The following is a 20,767-nucleotide window of genomic DNA, read 5'->3' on the forward strand; positions in this document are numbered from 1 at the left end:
TTTCGATCTAATTATTTTGAAACAGATAAGCAAATTATACCATATTAAAGAAGTCAATGGAGTATATCAAATCGTACAAAGTGCTATATTACTAACCACGCTTTCAAATTGAATATGAACAGTTTGGAATATATCAAATTCTTGCGTCTGGGTAAAAAATATTCTAGGCCATCAGACACATTCTTAGTTTTGTAACATTATGTTATTGTTATGATATTTCGGAAAGACATGGGAGTTTTACTCAACCGTTACAATGATATAAAAGCCAAAATTTGTTTAAACAATCCAGTCAGTGTTTTATATCTACATTACCTACACTTGCATTAACAATAAACATGATTGCCAAGGTGCGTAAATTACTTTTGTTCAAGTGAAAACTGAATAATTAGTGTTATGTGAAGTAATAGCAGTATAATCATGATTTTTAATTTAATAAGAAGATTAGTAAATTTCATCATATAATTTTATACAGTTTAAATATGAAATATCTTTGTTTGGTAATAAATTTCATTATTAATATTCTTATCGTCTTTTCAATTCTCTTTTTGATACATTTTAGTCAACTGCATGATATTTCAGATTCTATTTTTCCTAATTTACATATTTATGTGTCAAATATTCAATTTTTTCATAACTTTCAACATATTTGTTAATTTTTCTCTTGTTTTTAACCCAATTTTCAAACTCATTTCCCCACTTCCTTCCTTTCTCTTTTTTCTATTCAGTCTTCGAACTGTTTATTTTCTATTCCAATGATATTTTTATATCTTTCACCCTCTTTTTTCCACATAAATTTCATAGACTAGAACACAACATAAAAGCCCAATCAATAGCCTTCATACCACTATTTCCTATCTTTAATACTGCTGATAACACAGATTGTTTCTTATAAATACTTTCTCCATTTCGTATTCAGCACTATAATTGAATTTTTCGATCTTTAAACTCAATTTACTTTGGCTCTATACCAAAAAATCCGATTCTCATTTTCGTTTATAACTCACTTACCTTCCAGTTATTATATTATTCGAATTCGCCTATATTTTTCTACTTAAACTCGAATTTTCAATTTCCAGATCTTCTCAGTGTCCGTCCTCCTTGCAGCAGCACATGCGGGATACTTAGGCGGTTATGGTGGTGGTCTTTCCAGCTCCTACGTATCAAATCATCTTTCATCTTACGGTGGTCGCCCCGTTCCGACTTATTACCATGGAAGTGGAGGATACTCCCACGATCAAGACTACTACTCTCATCCTAAATATCAATTTCAATATGGAGTACAAGATCCCCATACCGGAGACCACAAAACCCAACACGAAGTTCGCGATGGTGACGTAGTCAAAGGATCTTACTCAGTAGCTGATCCAGATGGTACTCTACGTACCGTTCATTACACTGCTGATGATCACAACGGTTTCAATGCTGTTGTAGAAAAATCTGGACATGCTGTACATCCACAGGTTTACGCTGTTGGTGGATATGGAGCTCATGGTGGATTCGGTAGACATGGACATTACTAAACTGACTTGTATTTTTTATACTGATATTAAAGTGATTTTCCTTATGTACCTAATATTTTTTGTATATATATGTTGAATATATGAGTTTAATTATTCGGATGAGTTTATTTCTTAGTTGTAAATATATCTACCAATGAAAGGGAGAAGGAATTGAAGGCGTCCATTGATCAAAAGATTGCTATAATACAATGTTTAGTGGTTACAAAAGGTTCACTTGGGCGTAGAAAGTTACTGCTATTGCAGTAGAAGTGAATTCGGTTATCTTTGTCAAAAAGCTTTGATTTATAGTAGTTTAATGTAAGAAGAATATGATTTATATATGATTTCCACTCAATACTATACGTAATGATGGTTGAGGTAACGCAATCTACTTACATTGCTCATTAGAAGATTATTTAATACTAATTTGAATCCATTCCTCCACATTCCCATTCAACTTTTACTTCTTAGACACTTTGGTATTTTTTTCTTGATTAATCCTCAAATATAAGTGGACATTGACAATTTTGAAGGGGGAAGATACATATAGAATTGAAAAAAATTCGATTTGTTTTTGCATAATCTGTTAGTTTGGGTTATAGCCTGTGAACGTACTTAGCGGACAGCTTCGTCTACCTATCTTGGAAGGCCTAACTTTTTGCAGCAAGACATGATCCTATTGGATGCCACTAACCTGACCAACTCTTTATGATTTCAATTCTTCTTCAATTTGAAGTTTTGAGGCTCCTATTTCCAATAATGAAAAGCCTACTAACGTCCTGACTGAAATTTCAGCTCAATGTTGCATTTATTAAACGTTTGCTTGGTTCGTCAGGATTGTAATTAAATGACAACAATGCTGTTTGAGCAAAGTTTGCACACAATGACTCCTTTTTGTTGCTGTATTTAAAAAAAAGCGCTCAAAATATAGAATAAAACGCATAGAAAATTGTATTAATATTAATGGGTAGTATTTTAACGTTTTCCGTATTTATTTACACTCTTTCTATTCGTGTGGTGAATTAATAAACACTGTCTCTTACATTCTTAATTTATTTACACACTAAACGATACACTTAACTTATAAATATCACTTAAGCAATTTCTACGATCCTTTTTACTAATTGGTTGTTTTCGCTACGACTAATTATGTAAAACTAAACTAACCTCCCTTCATAAACTTATTTATATAATACAAATAGAATTCTACAAAGTTCTAGAACAAAAAGAATCACGAGAAATAGGTAAATAAACTTTCCTAGGAATTATTTAAGAGGAATACTGTACTAAACCGCCTTTTATAATAAAAAGCTTATCAAAGGCGCGTCCGTCGTTTATAAAAAATTAAATCAAAGGCGCCGCGCGAATTCGCCGAATGTTAAAATTCCATTTTAGTTGAGGATCCATTTCGCGAGCTTGTTCGTAACATTGTTATTATATTACGTATTATATTACGTATTCATTTATAGTAAATCAAGAAAATCATTTCAGTTCTAAGGACTATCGTTATAATAACTAACGATTTGCTAACTCATATTATATATTCAATTATTTTGCAATAACAAATCACAATTTAGTATATACTGATTCTGATCTCGATCAAACAACAACAGAAAAAAAATTGTAATCCAACAAGTATTGCACAGAATTTAGATTTCTTATAATAGATTTAGAATAAATGATCGAATGATTCTGTTGATTCAGTGAAAGTCAAGTGAATATGTGTTCGAATTGTATAATGAGACAACCACGCCCGTACGCCCAGATACATAGGAGAGACAATTATGGTAAAGAATAAATAGAAAAATTTCAATGTTCAATTCAAAAATTATTCTTTAATTAACGTCGCGTATATATTTGCTCGCAATAATAAAAACGGAATCGGAGGACTTTTCGGAAACTATGATCTGATTGATACTTTCGGCATTTTAAACTTTGGTGCAAAATTCGTGAATCTTTGATAACTGATCAATAATATTAAACATCTAGAATCTATTATACAACTAAATGAATATGATGGAAAAATTAACGCACAAAAAAGTGATAAAACTTAGATGTTTTTGTATATCGTGTTTTAAATTTGAAATTTCCACCGAAAATTGAACGTGACATTCGGAAAATAAATCTAAATCTCGTTCTGGAGTTAAGATCCTTAATCAGCTGATAGGTGATCCTGAACTCGAGTTATTATTTACCAAAAGTCCTTGAAAATCTTATTGGACTATTGTCGATAATTTTTTAAACAAAAAAAATAGTACTAGGATGAAAATTTTCGAAATTCGAGTTTCGATATATTAAAGTGACAATTTTCGACCGATATTAAGTTAAAATAGGGTCAAACAATGAATATTTAAACCAAAAAAATTACAGTGTATACGAAAAGTTCAGTTCTCATCCAATTTTGTGACAAAAATAATTTTTCATACAAATTTTGAGGTTATGTGAAAAAATTAAAGATAGAAATATTTATATACTTTATAATAAATGCGGTGATTTAAATGAAATATTTTCTAAAAATAAGAGTTGATATCAGTGAGAAAAGTAAACTAATGCGTTAACAACCCAAGCAAATACATGTAAGTAACAAAAAATATGATACAATTATTAAACAATGATGATATGAAATCATAATAATTGTGATTTAAAAATCTCACAAAACGAAGCTGTAGTTCGCAATTGGAAAACTGAATTAAACATAAAACTAAAGTAACGACATTGGATTTTGGAAAAAGCATATGCCCCCGTGGAATAATGAAATTACCAACGAATTTGATCAAATTAATGCACAGAAAGAACTACAAAACAAATAAAAACGAAGAAGAACCAGAAGAAAGTGTATATACTGCATTAAATCACTTTCTTCATGCTCGTGATTTGGCTCTGGCTCTTATAAGGGTATAATGTTAATACTATAATATCGGATGTGGGAAAAAATGTAAAATGTTTAAATGTAAAAACTATCAAAATTTTTGAAAGAGCTCACGGAATTTGAAATTGAGCTGCTGGAATTGAGATGAATTAAAAAAAATTGAAGTTTCATGACGCGGGTTATATAAAATCAGTAAAAATAGGATATGTGCAAGCCACATAAAGAGCCAAAAAGGTATATATCAAAAAAACACTCTGTATCTGTTCGATTTTCATATACTATGTATCACATTCTTAAATGTTGAATCATGTTTGAACCCATTCTATCTTGTCATTCTGCCAAAATTGCCTTTTAAATGCGATCGAGTTGACTTTTATCTTTCCTAAAATATGGACGTTGGATCAAATAATAACATCAAGTTGAAAAAAGTGTCAAAGAAGCTCACAAAAAGAAAAAAAAATGTCTATAGTGATAATGTAGTAACTTGGAAAGTTATATACAAGTAGTATGTGTGATTTAAAAGTGAAAATGAGTTATTGGGAGACTAGTCACATTCCGGATAAACTTCGACCTTAATAACAGAGAAAAACTTTCAAACTTGAAACCTGGAAATACCTGAAAATATTAGCGCGGAGTTTTTATTTCGTAAGTTTATAGCTGCTAAAAGACTTCCTGTCTGCTTTGCCACAATTCCTGTCATACAAAAGGCTTTAACATAGTATGGCAGCTCCATATTAATGCCGTGAATTCACGTCATGAATCCATGGCACTAGTCGCGCCATCTACATTCTCGGTATGTTCTGAATCTGTTTGCTCTAGCAACATATAACTATTTCAGCATTTCAATTTCATTGCTTCAGTGACTCCATTCACGCACGCAGCGAATGCACACGTCCGTATACCTTTGTAATCAGGAGCAAACTGTCAAGAGGGGCAAAATAATGTCTTCGATTGGGGAATAGGCGTGAACCCTGCGAAAGCCATCCACAAACATGATCACGCCTATTTATGAAGCTTCACGGTACTAATTTAAAAGATTATATACTCGATAGATCTGCCACTCTGTATAAAAATTTGACGATAATGTTCGATCCTAGCGACACCTCTCCGACTGGTTCCGTATCAAGAAAAAAGTACTACATTGTCATTTATTGCAAATTATCAATTTTTAAACTCAAAATATCTCTTCATATCATGTCAATCTGTATTATTTTATAAGAATTATATTCATTACTAAGTTTTGGGAACAATAATGATGAATTATGCTTTTAAATATTCATATTAAACGAATTTTTTTTTCAAATGAACAGCAATCATGTTACATCAAGTCTTCCGTAGTTATAAACTGTCGATGATGATTTATCAAAGTGTCAAAACTAATTATTTGTCAATCTTATCCAAATTTCTTGTACGTTGATTTTTTTTGTGTGGAAAATGACGAATACTAATTCCGATAAACCATCTGAAAAGAAACACGCCGAAAATTGTGATTTAACTTCGGAAAGTGTGACAAGCGTTCAAAGTAAAAGGAGTGTTAGAAGTTCAAGAAGTACCAAAAGTGCTGTGAGCGTTAGAAGTACACGAGCCAACGGAGGCGGTGACACCAATACCAACAATCAAAGAAACGTTGAGGATATATCAACTTGCTGTTGCTGTCCTAATTGTCCCCAAAAAAATCCAATTCCCCCGCCAAAATTAAGGAAAGATATTGAGAGTAATAGTATAAATGAAGTGGTGCCACCTATAATTCCCAAAAGGTATTCTACTAATGACATTTTGAACTAGTTTCTTGTACATCTATTTCCTATATAGAATAATAAAGGGTCAGAATAAAAAATTATCTAATTCTTGCTAAATAATACCACCTCATATAAATCATGAAATTTTGTATTGCAAAAATTTTAGTCCAAACGTTCCAAGTAAAGCTACACCTCGAGAAGCTTCTCCAGCTCCATCAGTAAGATCTGTAAAATCCGTCAAGTCAACGAAATCTATCGAGGAAAAAGAACAAAGAGCTGAAGCACGTCAAGAATCGAATAACGTCATCGGGAAGCAGGTGGTTGAAAAACCAGTAGAATTAAGAGCCAGCATTTTATTGAACTATTGTGAGTGCGCAAGGAAGAATGGACTTCAAGACTTCTGTCCAAGATATAAATGCCAACAACCAATAAACGACATTTAATTGCCATTAGTTATAACGTAAGTATTTATTTCGGAATTAACTTTAAATAATTCTCAATATTAGCCAATGTAAAGTAGAGAAAAACTACTCACGAAGTATTTATATAGTAAGGAAAAAATCTACATGATATAGTGTATCAAATCAAAAGCTAATAGATCATCACTTGTTTTTGATACAGCCTTTAGCTGTCGATATGTGAAAAAAGTCACAATTTGATCGTATTGAAAGCGTAAATGCTTCAAAACTCACTTATTAATCTCAATGATACCAAAGAAAGTGAAATCAGAAAGAAATAGCAAAGATATTTATGTTTACAATGATCATTGAAGACCTAGATCTATTCTAGACTTGATATAATTGTTATAGATTTGATTTTATTCATTGTGTTCAGTTTTAAATCACATGGCAACTTTTCTTGGTACTTGTAAATGTTAATTTAACAGAGAAGTCAAAGATGCTGGCTCCTTTAGCATTAACAGCTTTTCTAGCACTACATACATGATGTTGAGGATCTGTTTTACATTCAAATGTCTAGTACTAGAATCTTTTGAAAAAACCATCCTTAGAAATCTAAATCTAATGAATATCGTGGGTTCTTCGATTCAAAATACGTGGTATTACATACTCTTTTTTTTTAATATTGATATAAGTATTCAGCGGGATGGATTGAGGTCACTGCAGATCATAATTCTGACGTTGCAGTACTATCTTTTAAACTACAGGGGTTGATGATGTCCAAAAGAGGCGGTTTCACCAGAAACGTAACAAAATTATACGCAAATTTTCACATGAGAATTTGAGCTCAAAATAGCACAAACCCAACCCAACGAATTGACGAGTCGGAAAATGGTATTTAGTCAAAATAAAAACAATTTTTGTCTCAGTTTATGACCTTGGATGTGACATATTTCTACAACTATACACTTGAATCGAAATGGTAGTCATTTGAGAAGATTAGATTCATAGATTGGTAGATAAATTATTGATAGACTCTTTCTAGAAGGGAAGACAAATCAACAATGATTAATAATGCATATTATGGCACGGATTGCATTTGAATAAAGATGGTCTAATATGGAGAAGAGGAGAATTGTCTTTTAACAAGTCCCAAGTTGGTGAAAATGAACAAAATATAATGTGAAATCGCATTCGTCATATTTATCACAGTGATTACTGGATATTTACGAATCTGGAAAAATGCTCAAGTTAATGAACCATCAATTAAATACGGAAGTTATCGCTGAAACAGAATACTATTTTGACGTCTCATAAAAATGGCGCAGAAAGGTCGGAAAATTGTTGAACTGATTCTTCGACTTTGGAAGAAAACTATCATGATAGTAATATAGTAAAAATGTTTGTTTATAAGATGCACGTTCAGGATCTAACATAACCTCTTATAAAAGCCGAGAACCACTCACGAATCATTGCATGAAACTGAGCACTTTCAGGATAATATTTACGTCGGTTTCATTAATTGTTTTATCACGCGAAATTCTTCATATTTACTCATCAAAGTTGTCTTATTTTGAATATAAATTCTGATCTACCTGTCAAATTTTTGTAAAATTTTGACAGATGACATTAGAAACGTAGCGGATACGGATAAAATCAACCGAACGTTATTGTGTATGTATAACTCGAACACATTCAACACGGTCATTGGATGTTGCGTTTTTTCATATTTTTAAATTTATAGCGTTGAGTGTAAACAAAACATCAAATCGGTTATTATTTTGTTATAATAGAAAAAGTAGTGAATGAAGTGATGGGGCTCACTTTAATCACCTTGATAGGATAACCGCGTATGATAATTTAAAAAATAAAAGATTCATCCTTAAACTCATTTCCGAACCGTCTCTCCTCCGTAAAATCGCTCTCGTATTTGTTATAAATACACATAATCCGTAATCACAAAAGAGACACGCCCAATGAAAAATTTTAATTGAGTCCCATTAGTACCGTTGAATGGGAAAAATTATGTGATTCATTACCGACCTTGCTACCACTTAACACTATGGAGACTTTCGAGTTCCAGTTACTGCTTCGTATACATTTTTTTCTCCTGAAAATCAAACATGGCTTGTACGTATGATTTTTTTCTTGAATGATACAAGTTTTGCCAACGCTAGATATTTACGGGGTAACTTTGAGTATATAAGATCCGTTCAGGATGGCTGACTAGTGCAGTACAAATACAAGTTCGTTTGCAGTTGTATTTCGAGTTAGTTTATAATGTTGACCAAGGTAGGGCCTCCTTAAACTCAATTTGCTATGAATATCAGTTTAATTTCTTCAATTTCTTATTTCTTAGACCTTTTGCTATGTTTAAGTTTCTAAATGTTCTTGATTTTAAATCTCTTCTGTTTCAAAATTAGTTTTTTTACTAATTTTTAAAACATAGATCAAAATATTTTGATAAACACTTAAAGAAACGTTAATTTTTATCTATTTTTAAAAAATTATTGCAAAAACTAATTTTGAAACAGAAGAAACTTGGAATCAAGAACATTTAGAAACATAAAAATATCAGTCCATTCATAAACTTCTTTTTATAAAATTATTTTTAGGATTTAGTTTACATTTTGGAATGCTAAATGATAGTAAAAATATTCGCAATTATCATATTCATACTAAAGTTATTCATCTCCCAAATTTTATTGATAATCTTGGGATGCTGGGTTAATAATTTTTGTCAATTCTCATTTAAATTTCATTCTCCTGGTCAATAGAAATATATTTCTCTCATTCCATATTTCGTTTAAGCATATAATGAAAATGGTTATGAAGATAATTTAAAGAAAAAATGTGTCTAATAATATTTGGTGAAGATTAAAAAAAATATAGTTTCTCACTATACCAATTTTTTAAAACAGTTTTCAAAATTGATAAGTATATTTTTACTAGTACTAATGAAAAAAACTTCCATTATCAATTTCATTTCGGAGGTTTTCAGATGTTGGCTATTTTGATTTTGGAAGCTGAGGTCCTAAATAGGTCAGATGATGTGACTTCAAACCATTTTCATTTTCGCCAAGTTTTCTTCTCTTTCAATAGATGTTTTTCCTACAGTTTTTTCTTGAATAATGAGCTTTATGATCTCATATTTTTGACCTCTCAAGCTCTATCTAGGATATTGAATTCGCTTTGAGAATCCAACCTTTCAGCGCCATACAAGAGAACTGGAAATAGGCTACATAGAATTTGAACATTCGTGTTCTCAGCTTCAAGCTTAGGTCGTGGCTAAAGAAGCTTCTTAATACTTAAAAATGATGCACGGACTTTCTCGATTCGAACTCTTATTTGTAAACACCACCTCTCGACTCATTGCAGTCTTTCGCTTCATTAGGTACTTCATTTTAAGTAAAGTATCCAGATCACATTCTCGATTAACTTTGACGACATTATACAACATGTTTTGAAAAAAGGAGTCTGACTTCTCTTCTCTGAAACTCAACCATTTCATTCTTTAATTTGGTCTGAAACCGCAATTTGATTCAAGTACAGCTTGATTATTATTTGTATATATATATATAGTTGAGGTTTTTTCGTTCCAGGGCTTCTATTGGATTGAGAAAGTACTAATAGTTAGGTATTAAGAACGAGATACTTTGGCCGTCCAAACTATCACGATTATTAACTCAGTTTTTATTTGGAAAACATGAGGTGCTTTTAAAAGAATGTTGTCGAGTTATCGGTACGGGTGTTTTATTAATAAAAATCAACAAATAAGCCTTCCTTAACCCCTAATGTGTACTGAATATAAATCAGTTCTACTGTCATTGCAAGTTCCAAGTGTACTGCAAATCTTTCCAAAGAAAACATTATTTTGAATATTTATTGCTGATATTTTAGGTTAGAATAGACGTATTCAAATGATGTTTTCGGTATTATAAGAAATATTTTTCTCAGTGATTTCTAGTTTCACAAAATTCGTTTAGTCATTTTAAAGTTATCGATATTTACTTCTAAAAATGTACATACACCCACAAATTTCCAAAAAAATGCCTAACAAATTTTGAATAAACTCCTCGGAAGCCGTTTTAGAAACTTCCAGCTTTTTCTCTTGGTCGTTTTAGTCTTAAATTTCTTAACTCTCAGTATTTGGACCATTATTTTGCAAAAAAGTAGCCGATTGACCTAAATCGATATATATCTAAGAAACTCCTGCTTGCTGTTTCAGCTGAATAATTAGCAATTATTATATCTTGATAATACCGTGATTATTTAATCGAGTCAAGGTAGATTTCTCTAATGCCAATATCAATAATAAAATGTCACCTATTTACCCAGATATTTTTATAATAATTTAGTTCAATTATACGAAACCAATTACATAAAAAAATGTCATAAAATTGTTTATTACTTTAGAATTTATGTCACAACTAGTACCAGTAAACATTGGTTTTTATATAATTTAAATATTATCGTTTTTAATCTTAACGTTTTTATATCCTTACGGATATAAGACGTAGTGGTTGAGCTCATTTTTCCTTTGGGCCTTTTCCCCAAAATTTTTGGTCTTCCTCTACTTCTGATTTTTTCACAGTTTTGATAAAGTGGAAACTATTTTAGACATTATATTCTCATATTTTTACTATGAACTTATCTGAGTATAATTTTCGAAACTTTTAAACGTATTGGATTGTTTGTTTCAGATAATATTATTAATAGCTTTAGTGGCTTCGACACAAGCAGGTCTCTTGGGAGCCCCAACAGCTTATTCTACCGTTTCGTCGCATGGTTTTATCGGTAGTCCTGCTTATGCTGCTCCAGCCATTTCTTACGCTTCACCAGCATTAACTGCACACGCTTATGCCGCTCCTGCTTTATCTACATATGCCGCCCCTGCTTTACCGACTTATGCTGCTCCAGCATTGACGACACATACCTATGCCGCCCCTACAATTTATAAACAAGCCGCGACGGTAGTTAAAGCTGCTCCAGCTGTAGATTATGCGGTAAGTATTAGTATACTTTCTTTTACTGATTCTGCTACCTAATCATTTTCCTGGTTCATTTATTTCGGAACTATATTCAAAGGATGTTTGGGCAGCTCCCAGGGGGATACAAATTTTTCCCAAAAATTTACATTTTAGTTCTAAAAATTGACGGAACCTACTCTAGTTTACGTAGTTTTGAAGGATTTCATTTTCTATTAACACTAATGCATTTTCATATTATTGAAATTAATGTGGTTAAACTTGACCCAAGTCAAGATTAACGTTGATCGATATCACCTTGATCTTAAAGTCATCAAGAATCTTCTTTTTCTCATTTATTATGTTCGTCTTTCACTTTCAATAAATTTTACTTTCAATAGACGTTGTTATAGTATTCCACACACTAGATTTAGTTTTCTGGTTACAAAGTTATTAGACGTATGTCAATGTTTGTAAAATACAAAAAACGTAGTGGGAAAAAACGAATGAAAACTGAATCAGTTCTAACAATACAAGATCATAATTACTCTAGTAATGTAATTATTTCAAAGTTGAATCCATTACTGGTGGTATTTCTGGAAGGATTCTGCTAATTATTTTCTTTTTAGTACATTTCCCTTGGTCATGTGGAATTGCGAACGATTTGCAGTACGGTCATCACGATAAAGAAGAAAACTGTTTGTTTCTTTCTTCGCATATCATCATCAAAATTCGTTGTTTCTCCCTGAAGAAATAATGATCACAAGTTTGATAGAGAAATAGACTCAAATTTCATCTCCAGTAACAATTATAGCGATTCAATCCTGATCTGCATGGAGACGCTTTGACAATTGACATTCCCTCATTTACAAATAATCTTTATTAAACTCTAATTGACAATTGCAGGTTTGAAACAACAATTTCGTCTATAGTTTTTATATTTTCTTCAGTTTTTGATGCTTTTGATATCTGGACTATTTCTCGTCCTTAACTGACACATTTACTTATATTGTTTTCATGATATAAAAATGTGTACTCGTGATTAATATTCAGTTTTCATATAGTTGATGGTTCGCTTTTCTCCACGACGAAGCAGAAATATTCTATAATCAATATCAAGAAGGTTTTTAACCTTTTTATTTGCGTTTCTTCAACATATCTTCAATTTTATAGTGCGTTTATTCTATTAAATATAATTGAATCACATTTCTCAACATAAAAATAGTAAAGCGAATTAAGAAGGAATTAGGAATAATTTTTTTTCTAGTAGATACTGACTTCCTACTGCCTGAATCGATAAACACAAAACCAAAACTTAAAACAAACAAAAGGAATCCTTTTCTTATTAAAAAACTACTCGTAATGAATGAAGTTTTATTATCATTTTCGATTAATTACTTACAAAACAAAATTATACAGTCTTTGAATAAATTTAAAGCTTTCTGATAAACTATTATTTTGATTTGTTTTGGGGTGCATAAATAAAAAAAGATGTCGGTTTTCCGATGCACGAACACGCGACGTATAATTTTCCATGCGCGATAAACTCCAACTTGATTTTGCAAACTTCCAACGACTGGCCTTGCGATTTATTTATGGTCATCGTCAAGGCCAGACGTACCGTAAATTGTAAACGTTTAAAATCGAATCGTAAATCCGTTGAAATCATCGGTATACGTGGGATCAAGACATCCTATCCTTTGTATTTTCTCTGTCTCACCGGTCATCGGTGCGGTTAACACGAAAGTAACTCTTCACACATTTAATCGACTGCGACGACCTAAGTCAGGTCGACTTCTTGGCATCGTAAAATGTGATAAAAATTGAAAGATCAACATAAAAATCAGCACATAACTTGAAATGTGACTATCGCAAATGATCACCGAAGTAAGGAAAGTTCTCACGCACGTCACGTCACTCACAAAGATGACGAATGCATACTTTGTCTGAGGTATCGATCAACATAGAGAATGGATCGATATATTTGTTGGCTGTCAAACGTCAAATATTATGGTTGCGTTCAGACATTTAATTTGTGACAAAACTTAAGATTTATCAATCTACATATACTTGGTTGTCAATTGTCAAATATGATTGCGTTCCGAAATTTAATTTGTTAAAAAACATCAGGAAAAAACAAAATTGTTGTTTTCATTTAATTCCGAGAATTTAGATATTCATTCGGCTTTTAAACCTTCCATAGACTTTCACAAATAATTCGATACCAAAATTAGCAAAATCCGTCAATCCGGATAATTTAATTGGAATTGGAATAGACTCCTCATTTTATATGGTAGTACTTTAGAAAACAATTAAGAGGATATTCTTCTTCAATAAAATTTTGAATATTATTAACATTCATTGAATAATATTCCTAATCAATCATTATTTGATCCATATATACAATCTACTGCTTTCCAATTTCCTTCTGGATTACGTCAAACTCATTTCTCTAAATACCAGCATCTATTAAAGTCGCTTTTCTTTATTTTTGTTTTCAAATTATGAAATACTGAATCTGACATTTGCCAAAGTTTATTCAAAATTCTCCTTTTCAATTCTTCATTTGTAGCTGCTTGCCAAACTTCAGAATATACGTTTCGTTTCGAATTTTTCCAGAAACGTTCAATTGGACTCAGTTGAGGGACACTCCTATACTTCTCAATAATGTTCAACTCTGCAAAAGCTGCCACAACGTCCTTTGCATAATGAGCAGTTGCCATAGCTCAGCAAAAGACAAAATTTCCTCAAGGATGCATTAATCTAGATCTAGCCTCATATGTTTTGGCGGTTATAGAGTTTCCAGAAAGTCAAATGTATGCTGAAGAACGATCAGGAGAATATAACGCCAGCGTTTCTGAGTTGAACTTTTTGTATATTTCACTCCTGTCAAAAATGAGATATGACTCGTCGTTAAAAATGATTTCCAAACTTTCGGCGTGCGAAATCTCGTTGTCACCGAGACTTCTAAGTTTTGGTTTTTGTTCCATTTGTTGCTTAACAGATTTTTGAACTAGATTCAGCTCGAATAAAATGTTGCTTCCATATTTTCTTTTGTCTGCCTCCCAGTTTTCCGCAAGCCGTTTGGTTCATTTTTTTATTACGAAGATAAAAGAATCCATATTCCATGAATATGTCTTACTTGGCAGTGCACTATTTATAAACTAGCCCCATCGTTTGAAGATTTCCACTTACATGTGTCTGGTAACTTGCTGGTAGATCCCTATACATTTATCGGAAACAAAATTCAATGTCTTATAAAGTGTATATTTCCTTCTTTGTATATTACTTCCCAAATTGCCATAGGTTCATGGAAATTTCGAAAAACACAATGTTGTAAGAAAATGTTATAAAAATTTCGAATCATTTAATTTTTCAGGCCTACCCTAAATACCAGTTCAATTATGGAGTGGCTGATGGACACACAGGAGACCAGAAAAGTCAATCTGAGTACCGTGACGGCGATACTGTCAAAGGACAATATTCCTTAGTAGAACCAGACGGTACAATACGTACAGTAAAATACACTGCCGATGATCATAATGGTTTCAATGCTATCGTAACCAGATCCGGACACGCAGCCCATCCTGCTACTCCAGTAGTTGCACAAAAAGTCATCTCTCCTGCCATTGCTGCACACTACAGCGTCCCACCAGCTCATGAATTTGGTGGATACTATGGTGAGTTACATTTTGTTTTAAATCCGTATCCCGGAGTTTCGTCATTAATTATAATAAATTTGATTTCAGATCACGGTTATGGTATTAAAGGTTAATCGACTGGTTGCAGCAACGTAACTCGTACAATACCCGAAGGGTTACAGGGGAATTGAAGCTCTACGACTGCCATATTTTTATTTTCGGCTTGTTCCTGCTGTGTTGCGCTATCTAATTTATTGCCTTACATTAAAGCAAGAACTTGGTTAGTGTGAATTGTACTAAATAATCTATGAATACATTTCCAGGAAAGTCAGATTTATTGGATCTGAATTTTTTGGACTAAATTGTGAATACGACCGCTATGCCAAATGACTCTTGTTTATATGTTGTTCTTCTTCTGCGCTTGTACTAGTAATCTAATAGATTTATTATGTATATAATCTAGTAGTTTGTATGTTTTTTACAAATATATCATGTGAATGAAAATTTTTTTTTTATTTTTATCAAAACCTCAACTAAATTCAACTTCCAAATTTGTGTTGGAGAAAAAACATGCTGCAAATTCGATGTGTGGCTAACCAATGAAAAGATTTATGCTTAGTCCTTCGGGATGCATGACGCTTTCTTTTTTGGACTAATTTTATCATAAGTACTGGTCACATCTCAAGAATATGTCAGCGGGATACAAATCGAAATAGAATTGTTCGATTGTTCTAGTTTCTCAAGTTTCACGTGGAATTTCATGACAACCCGGCTATACTGATTTGTTTAGAATTACGAGAGGCACTTTATGGTTTCATTACCACATCAATATCGTCTACAGCACTGTCAGTTTCGTATAACGGACTTATAAGACTGACAATGAGGCATTAGAAGACGAAATATACGTACATTTGTTTTCGAATCACAAATAATCAAAAGAAAAACAAATCAGTGGCATGGTATTCCGTCTACGACTGTTATATAGGAACGAAGTGATTTAACTTGTGTTTTAGCTAGGTTTTGAGTAAAAATCTTGATGAAGCAGTCACTAATTCTCCCATTTATTTGCTATAGAAGATGAAGCTAGGAAACAATACGAAGTGAATTCAATTCAAAACGACATGTCGTATTCTTTAGATTTAAAAAAATGCTCAAATATTTTGCGATTACATTAAATTTTCACTATTACAAACTGTTGTGATCTTCCTCAATTCTTTTTACTATACCTCTCCATCCAACTCTATCTTTTATTCTTTCTTTCTACTCCGTTATTCCCGGTCTTCTCAAATCTGATGCTACATCTATTTCTTTTTGGGCCTGTCTCTTCTTATGATTCACTCTTCTTCTATATGCGCTCTCGCGATAATTCCGCTTGCATCCATTCTATATACATGCCCCAACCATCTTATTCTTTGAGCTCTGACTGCTTGGATGGTATTAGGCTCGTTATATATTTCTTTCAAGACCTCTAGTGTCCAGTCACTAGTGTGTAGTGTCTAGTGACCTCTAATTGGTTCCATTCCAATTTTTATATAACCATATTTCCAATTTTTTGCATATTTGCATCTTCTTCTTCTTCTGTGTATTAGGCGTTCCGTTAGACATCCTTGCTTCCAATCCTGCTTCAAGCTGGTCGCTCCCCGGCCCAATGGGGATTTATCGCGCGCTATCTTGACCAGTTTGTTGTTATCCATACGACTTATGTGCTCTTTCCTTTCTTTCTTTCTTGATAGAACTCACTCGTTGATGTCATCTATTTAGCACAATCTTCTGATGTTCTCACTTCTTTCCCTGTCCAGTAGGATTTTTCCGGCTATCCTGCGTAGAGCTTTCTTCTCTGCTGTTTCCATCATTCTTTTGGTATTCGCCGTTCCTGGCCATGCCTCTGCTTTGTAGGTCATCATGGCCTTGTATCCTCGATTCCGATATTTTTATTTCGCCATATGGTTTCGTTCAAACATGCTGCTATTTATAAGGCTTTGGTTGTTTGCTCTCTTACTTCGTTCTCTACGTCTCCAAATCCTGAAATCTCGACTCCTAAGTATTTGAATTTCGTTACTTTGTAAATTATCTGGTCGTCTACGACTAGCTTACATCTTAACGGAGTTTTACGTGTGGTCATACACTTTGTTTTGGACGCAGGTATTATCATATTGAAAGATTTAGCTGTGCGATTAAACACATGTAAAAGCCTTTGAAGATCATTCTCATTTTTTGGAATTAGAACGGCATCATCAGCGTAACATAATATTGTAATATTTCCATCCATCCGTGGGGGTGCTGCGTCAGCACTAATAAATAAATTAATAATCAGATTATATTAGGGAACTACCACTTCACAACATTTTAATATCTGAATTTTCTAATATATAGAGCTAAAACCAAAGATAGATAGTCACTCAAAATTTCCTCTTTACCATGTTAAAGTTAAATAGTGATCCAGTCGAGAAGTTACTAGACGAACAAGAGTTTTAATACGTTGAGCTCAACCCAGAGAGGTCCTATGGACCACAAGAGATATTTTATTCCAAACCTCCTTCACGTCCTAAGGGACCGTATTTAAATATATTTTACAGTTAGGTTGGACCGTCCTGGGTCCTTGGACCATCACCCTACACTTGATTCATTTGATAGGCTTCATCACATTACCTGTACCTATTTTTGTTAATTTTGTTTTTAAGGGTATGAAAAACAACGAAAAAAATATTGTAATTTAAATATAATATTAATGTGGTTTTCCAAAACAAATACTACAATAAGTAATCACTTTTTTTACTTTGTATTTTACAATAATTTCTTTCATTTGTGTCCTTTCGACTTCTTTTTTCACCAGGCAATTGGTTTTTTTGGTTTTGGCGTCTCTTGATAATCAACATCCATAGTTTCTTTCTTCAGTAACTTATTTGCTACCATTAAAAAATCAGTAATTGCTATATTATCTTTTTTGTTATTATTTTATAAGCATTTTTTGTAGAAAGCATCAACACCTCACGCTCTGGGTCCTGTGAAAAGTTTTGACGGAAAAATTTACTTCGAGTCCAGAGTGTAAAAGTACAATAGTTATTTGTATGCCAAGGACTGAAAATGCTACAAAGTAGTATTTCAGCCGCGGCGTACACAACATTTTTTAGACGACGCATAAGATCCAAAACTTCTTCAACTAAACTGAGGAAAGAAAATAAATAATAGAGAATTATAAACATCAGGTGGCGTGGATTCTTTTTCATCATCATTCATTGTTTGTCATTAATTTAGACAGAACTTCGGATAAAACAAATAATTTCAGAAAATAAAAAATTTAAGGTTATGCAAGATCATCGAAACGAAACAATCAACTGTCAAAGTTAAAGTTGTCTACTCTAGAGCGCCCCGAAAGTATTTGCAGTACGGAACTGTCACTTTCTCTACATGGAACACTCAAAACGCAACTCAACTGAATACAGAACGAACAACTTTCAGATGGCGTCGTCTAAAAAATAGTTTTTTAAGAGAATAGTTTGTCAATTTTGGTTGGGGCTCAACGTATTAAAGTTGTAAGTCGACCTTACTAATACTAGAATCTATTTTTTAAATATTGTACACAGTGGAGTAGTTGGGTTCATTATAATTTATAGCGACGTTCTATTAGAACTTACACTGGTAATGTACACTGGTGATACTTGGCTCTATCATTAACTCAATCCTTAAGCCTAAAACTTGATTAGAACGAGGTAACCACCCAAAAAGTGTTGCCTATAACCGTGGCTATTCCATGGTAACCACGTAGCAGCTACTAGCAGCCATTGGTGGCATCCACTTGTTTCCCACTAAAAATTTCACTTAAGCAAGTCCCGTATCGTATTTATGTTTTAGTCACCTTCTTAAGAGATACATGGAAATCAGTCTCGGATCTAACGATTACAAAACGCAAAGTTAGTTCAAATATGTCATGGTAAACATAAGAATTATTTTCCAATTTTAAGTTTTATTATTGTTAAAGCGTGTTTTTCAACTTTTGTAAACTATAATTTGTTTTTCAAATCTCGGACGAATTTCAACGAATTATTCTAACCTCAACTGTCTAATGTAACTGCATTAGATAGAAAATTTGTATTCGATTGAGAAAACGAAATAAAAGAAATAATAATGACCCTTCATGTATGTAATTTATATAAACAATATTCAAAAAAAATATGTTTCAATTGAATGGTTTTATGTAAAACTAGTTAGTGAAAGTGTGTAAGACACATTGTCGTCTGATTACTGACTTGAATGTTATGATAATATCAAGAAATATCTAACATTACACATGTCCAAAATCGGATGAGAGTTAAACCATAATTGTCTCTTTTATATTTACATATAGGTACTTAAAACTGCTACAAATATCGAATTAACCAAAAGTACATTACTGCGTTAATGACTAGTTACAACGTCATTCAATTTCTTTTCAGCGCGAAGTTCCTAATTAGCTGTCAGTAAAGTATGTCAAGCTGCGACTAGATTTAATAAATTCATATTGGTGCATACAATTAAGCCGTTTGGTACAACTTAAATTGCATGGATATTGCAGAAATAATGAATAGCTTGTTACAACACTTTGGTTTCATTAATATTAATCGAGTTTCAACTAATACAAGAAAGAAGTGAATAAATTCCTTCTTCTAATCAGATGGTATCGTTTAAAGTCAATTTTGCTTTAATAATTTACATAATATGAATGTGTACAACAACACAAAATGTGGTAATAAAGACTTCGGCAAAACAAAAAGAAATACTAGTAGAAATAGTAAATGGATATTTTGTGTAAATCAATAGCTTTTTATCAATTACAGTTTCTACATTATCTGATTTGTATTCTAATACTTTACCATTCACGGAACTGAAAAGACAAAGACGCCAGCTAGACTAGATTTTGATACGAACGGACTGCTAACCAGAAGGCGAATCAATCAGCCACCATGCATATCTAAATATATTAGACAAGTGAAGCGTAAACATCATTAATATTTTAGTTGGATCTAGATTTCATGATGGAGGATCGTTTCATACAGTTTTGATCTCAATTCACTCTTATATAAGAGTACAGTACATAAAATCCAAGCACCAGTGGCAGGGGGACCTCAATTAATCACAATATTCTGGATTTAAAACATTCTAAATATTTTGGGACACATCGAAGTAAAGAGTAATGAAATAACTGTAAGGGCACATAAGCTCTTCATGGAACCTGGACCCTTCTGTGGTAACAGCTACAGAAAAATAGAAAAAATATTGGAAAAGAAAGTAGATAGGGACAAAACTAATTATTGGGACAACCTATATGGGCTGGGGACAGGCAAAGAATCTCCTGGGAAACTATAAATTCAATAGACACCTGAAGACGCTAGCAGATTTTGTTAGACAGAGGATGAAATGTCTAAACACATTCTTTCGAAGTGAAGTGGGATTAACAGATCAGCAGTAAACACTGGGTTCCGAGTATCACAACAAGAAAGGGGGACTCAATAGATCGTTTGAGTCGCAGTGTATATGATACCCAAGTATATCTAACTTAGTCTTTATTCAGAGCACTAAAAGTCAGTCTTTTTTCCGCTTCCTCGGTGGGTCCCAATCATCTTTATTGTCATTGCATTTGTCTCCGTAATTTTCAGTTAGACTCAGCCGCTATGAAG

At 32.6% G+C, this 20,767-nt stretch overlaps 1 protein-coding gene across 1 annotated transcript in view; it reads left to right on the plus strand.

Moving 5' to 3' along the window:
• Positions 1–335: 335 nt before the first annotated feature.
• LOC130450418 (uncharacterized) overlaps positions 336–20,767 on the plus strand; it is a 31,440-nt gene continuing 11,008 nt past the window's right edge. Inside the window, exons 1-5 of the mRNA XM_056788791.1 lie at positions 336–347; positions 1,077–1,455; positions 11,336–11,511; positions 14,852–15,152; positions 18,966–19,024. Coding sequence (XP_056644769.1) covers positions 336–347; positions 1,077–1,455; positions 11,336–11,511; positions 14,852–15,152; positions 18,966–19,024 — 927 coding nt within the window. The remainder of the gene's footprint in view (positions 348–1,076; positions 1,456–11,335; positions 11,512–14,851; positions 15,153–18,965; positions 19,025–20,767) is intronic.

This window comes from Diorhabda sublineata, chromosome 11 (genome assembly GCF_026230105.1).
Source record: "Diorhabda sublineata isolate icDioSubl1.1 chromosome 11, icDioSubl1.1, whole genome shotgun sequence".
NCBI lineage: Eukaryota > Metazoa > Arthropoda > Insecta > Coleoptera > Chrysomelidae > Diorhabda > Diorhabda sublineata.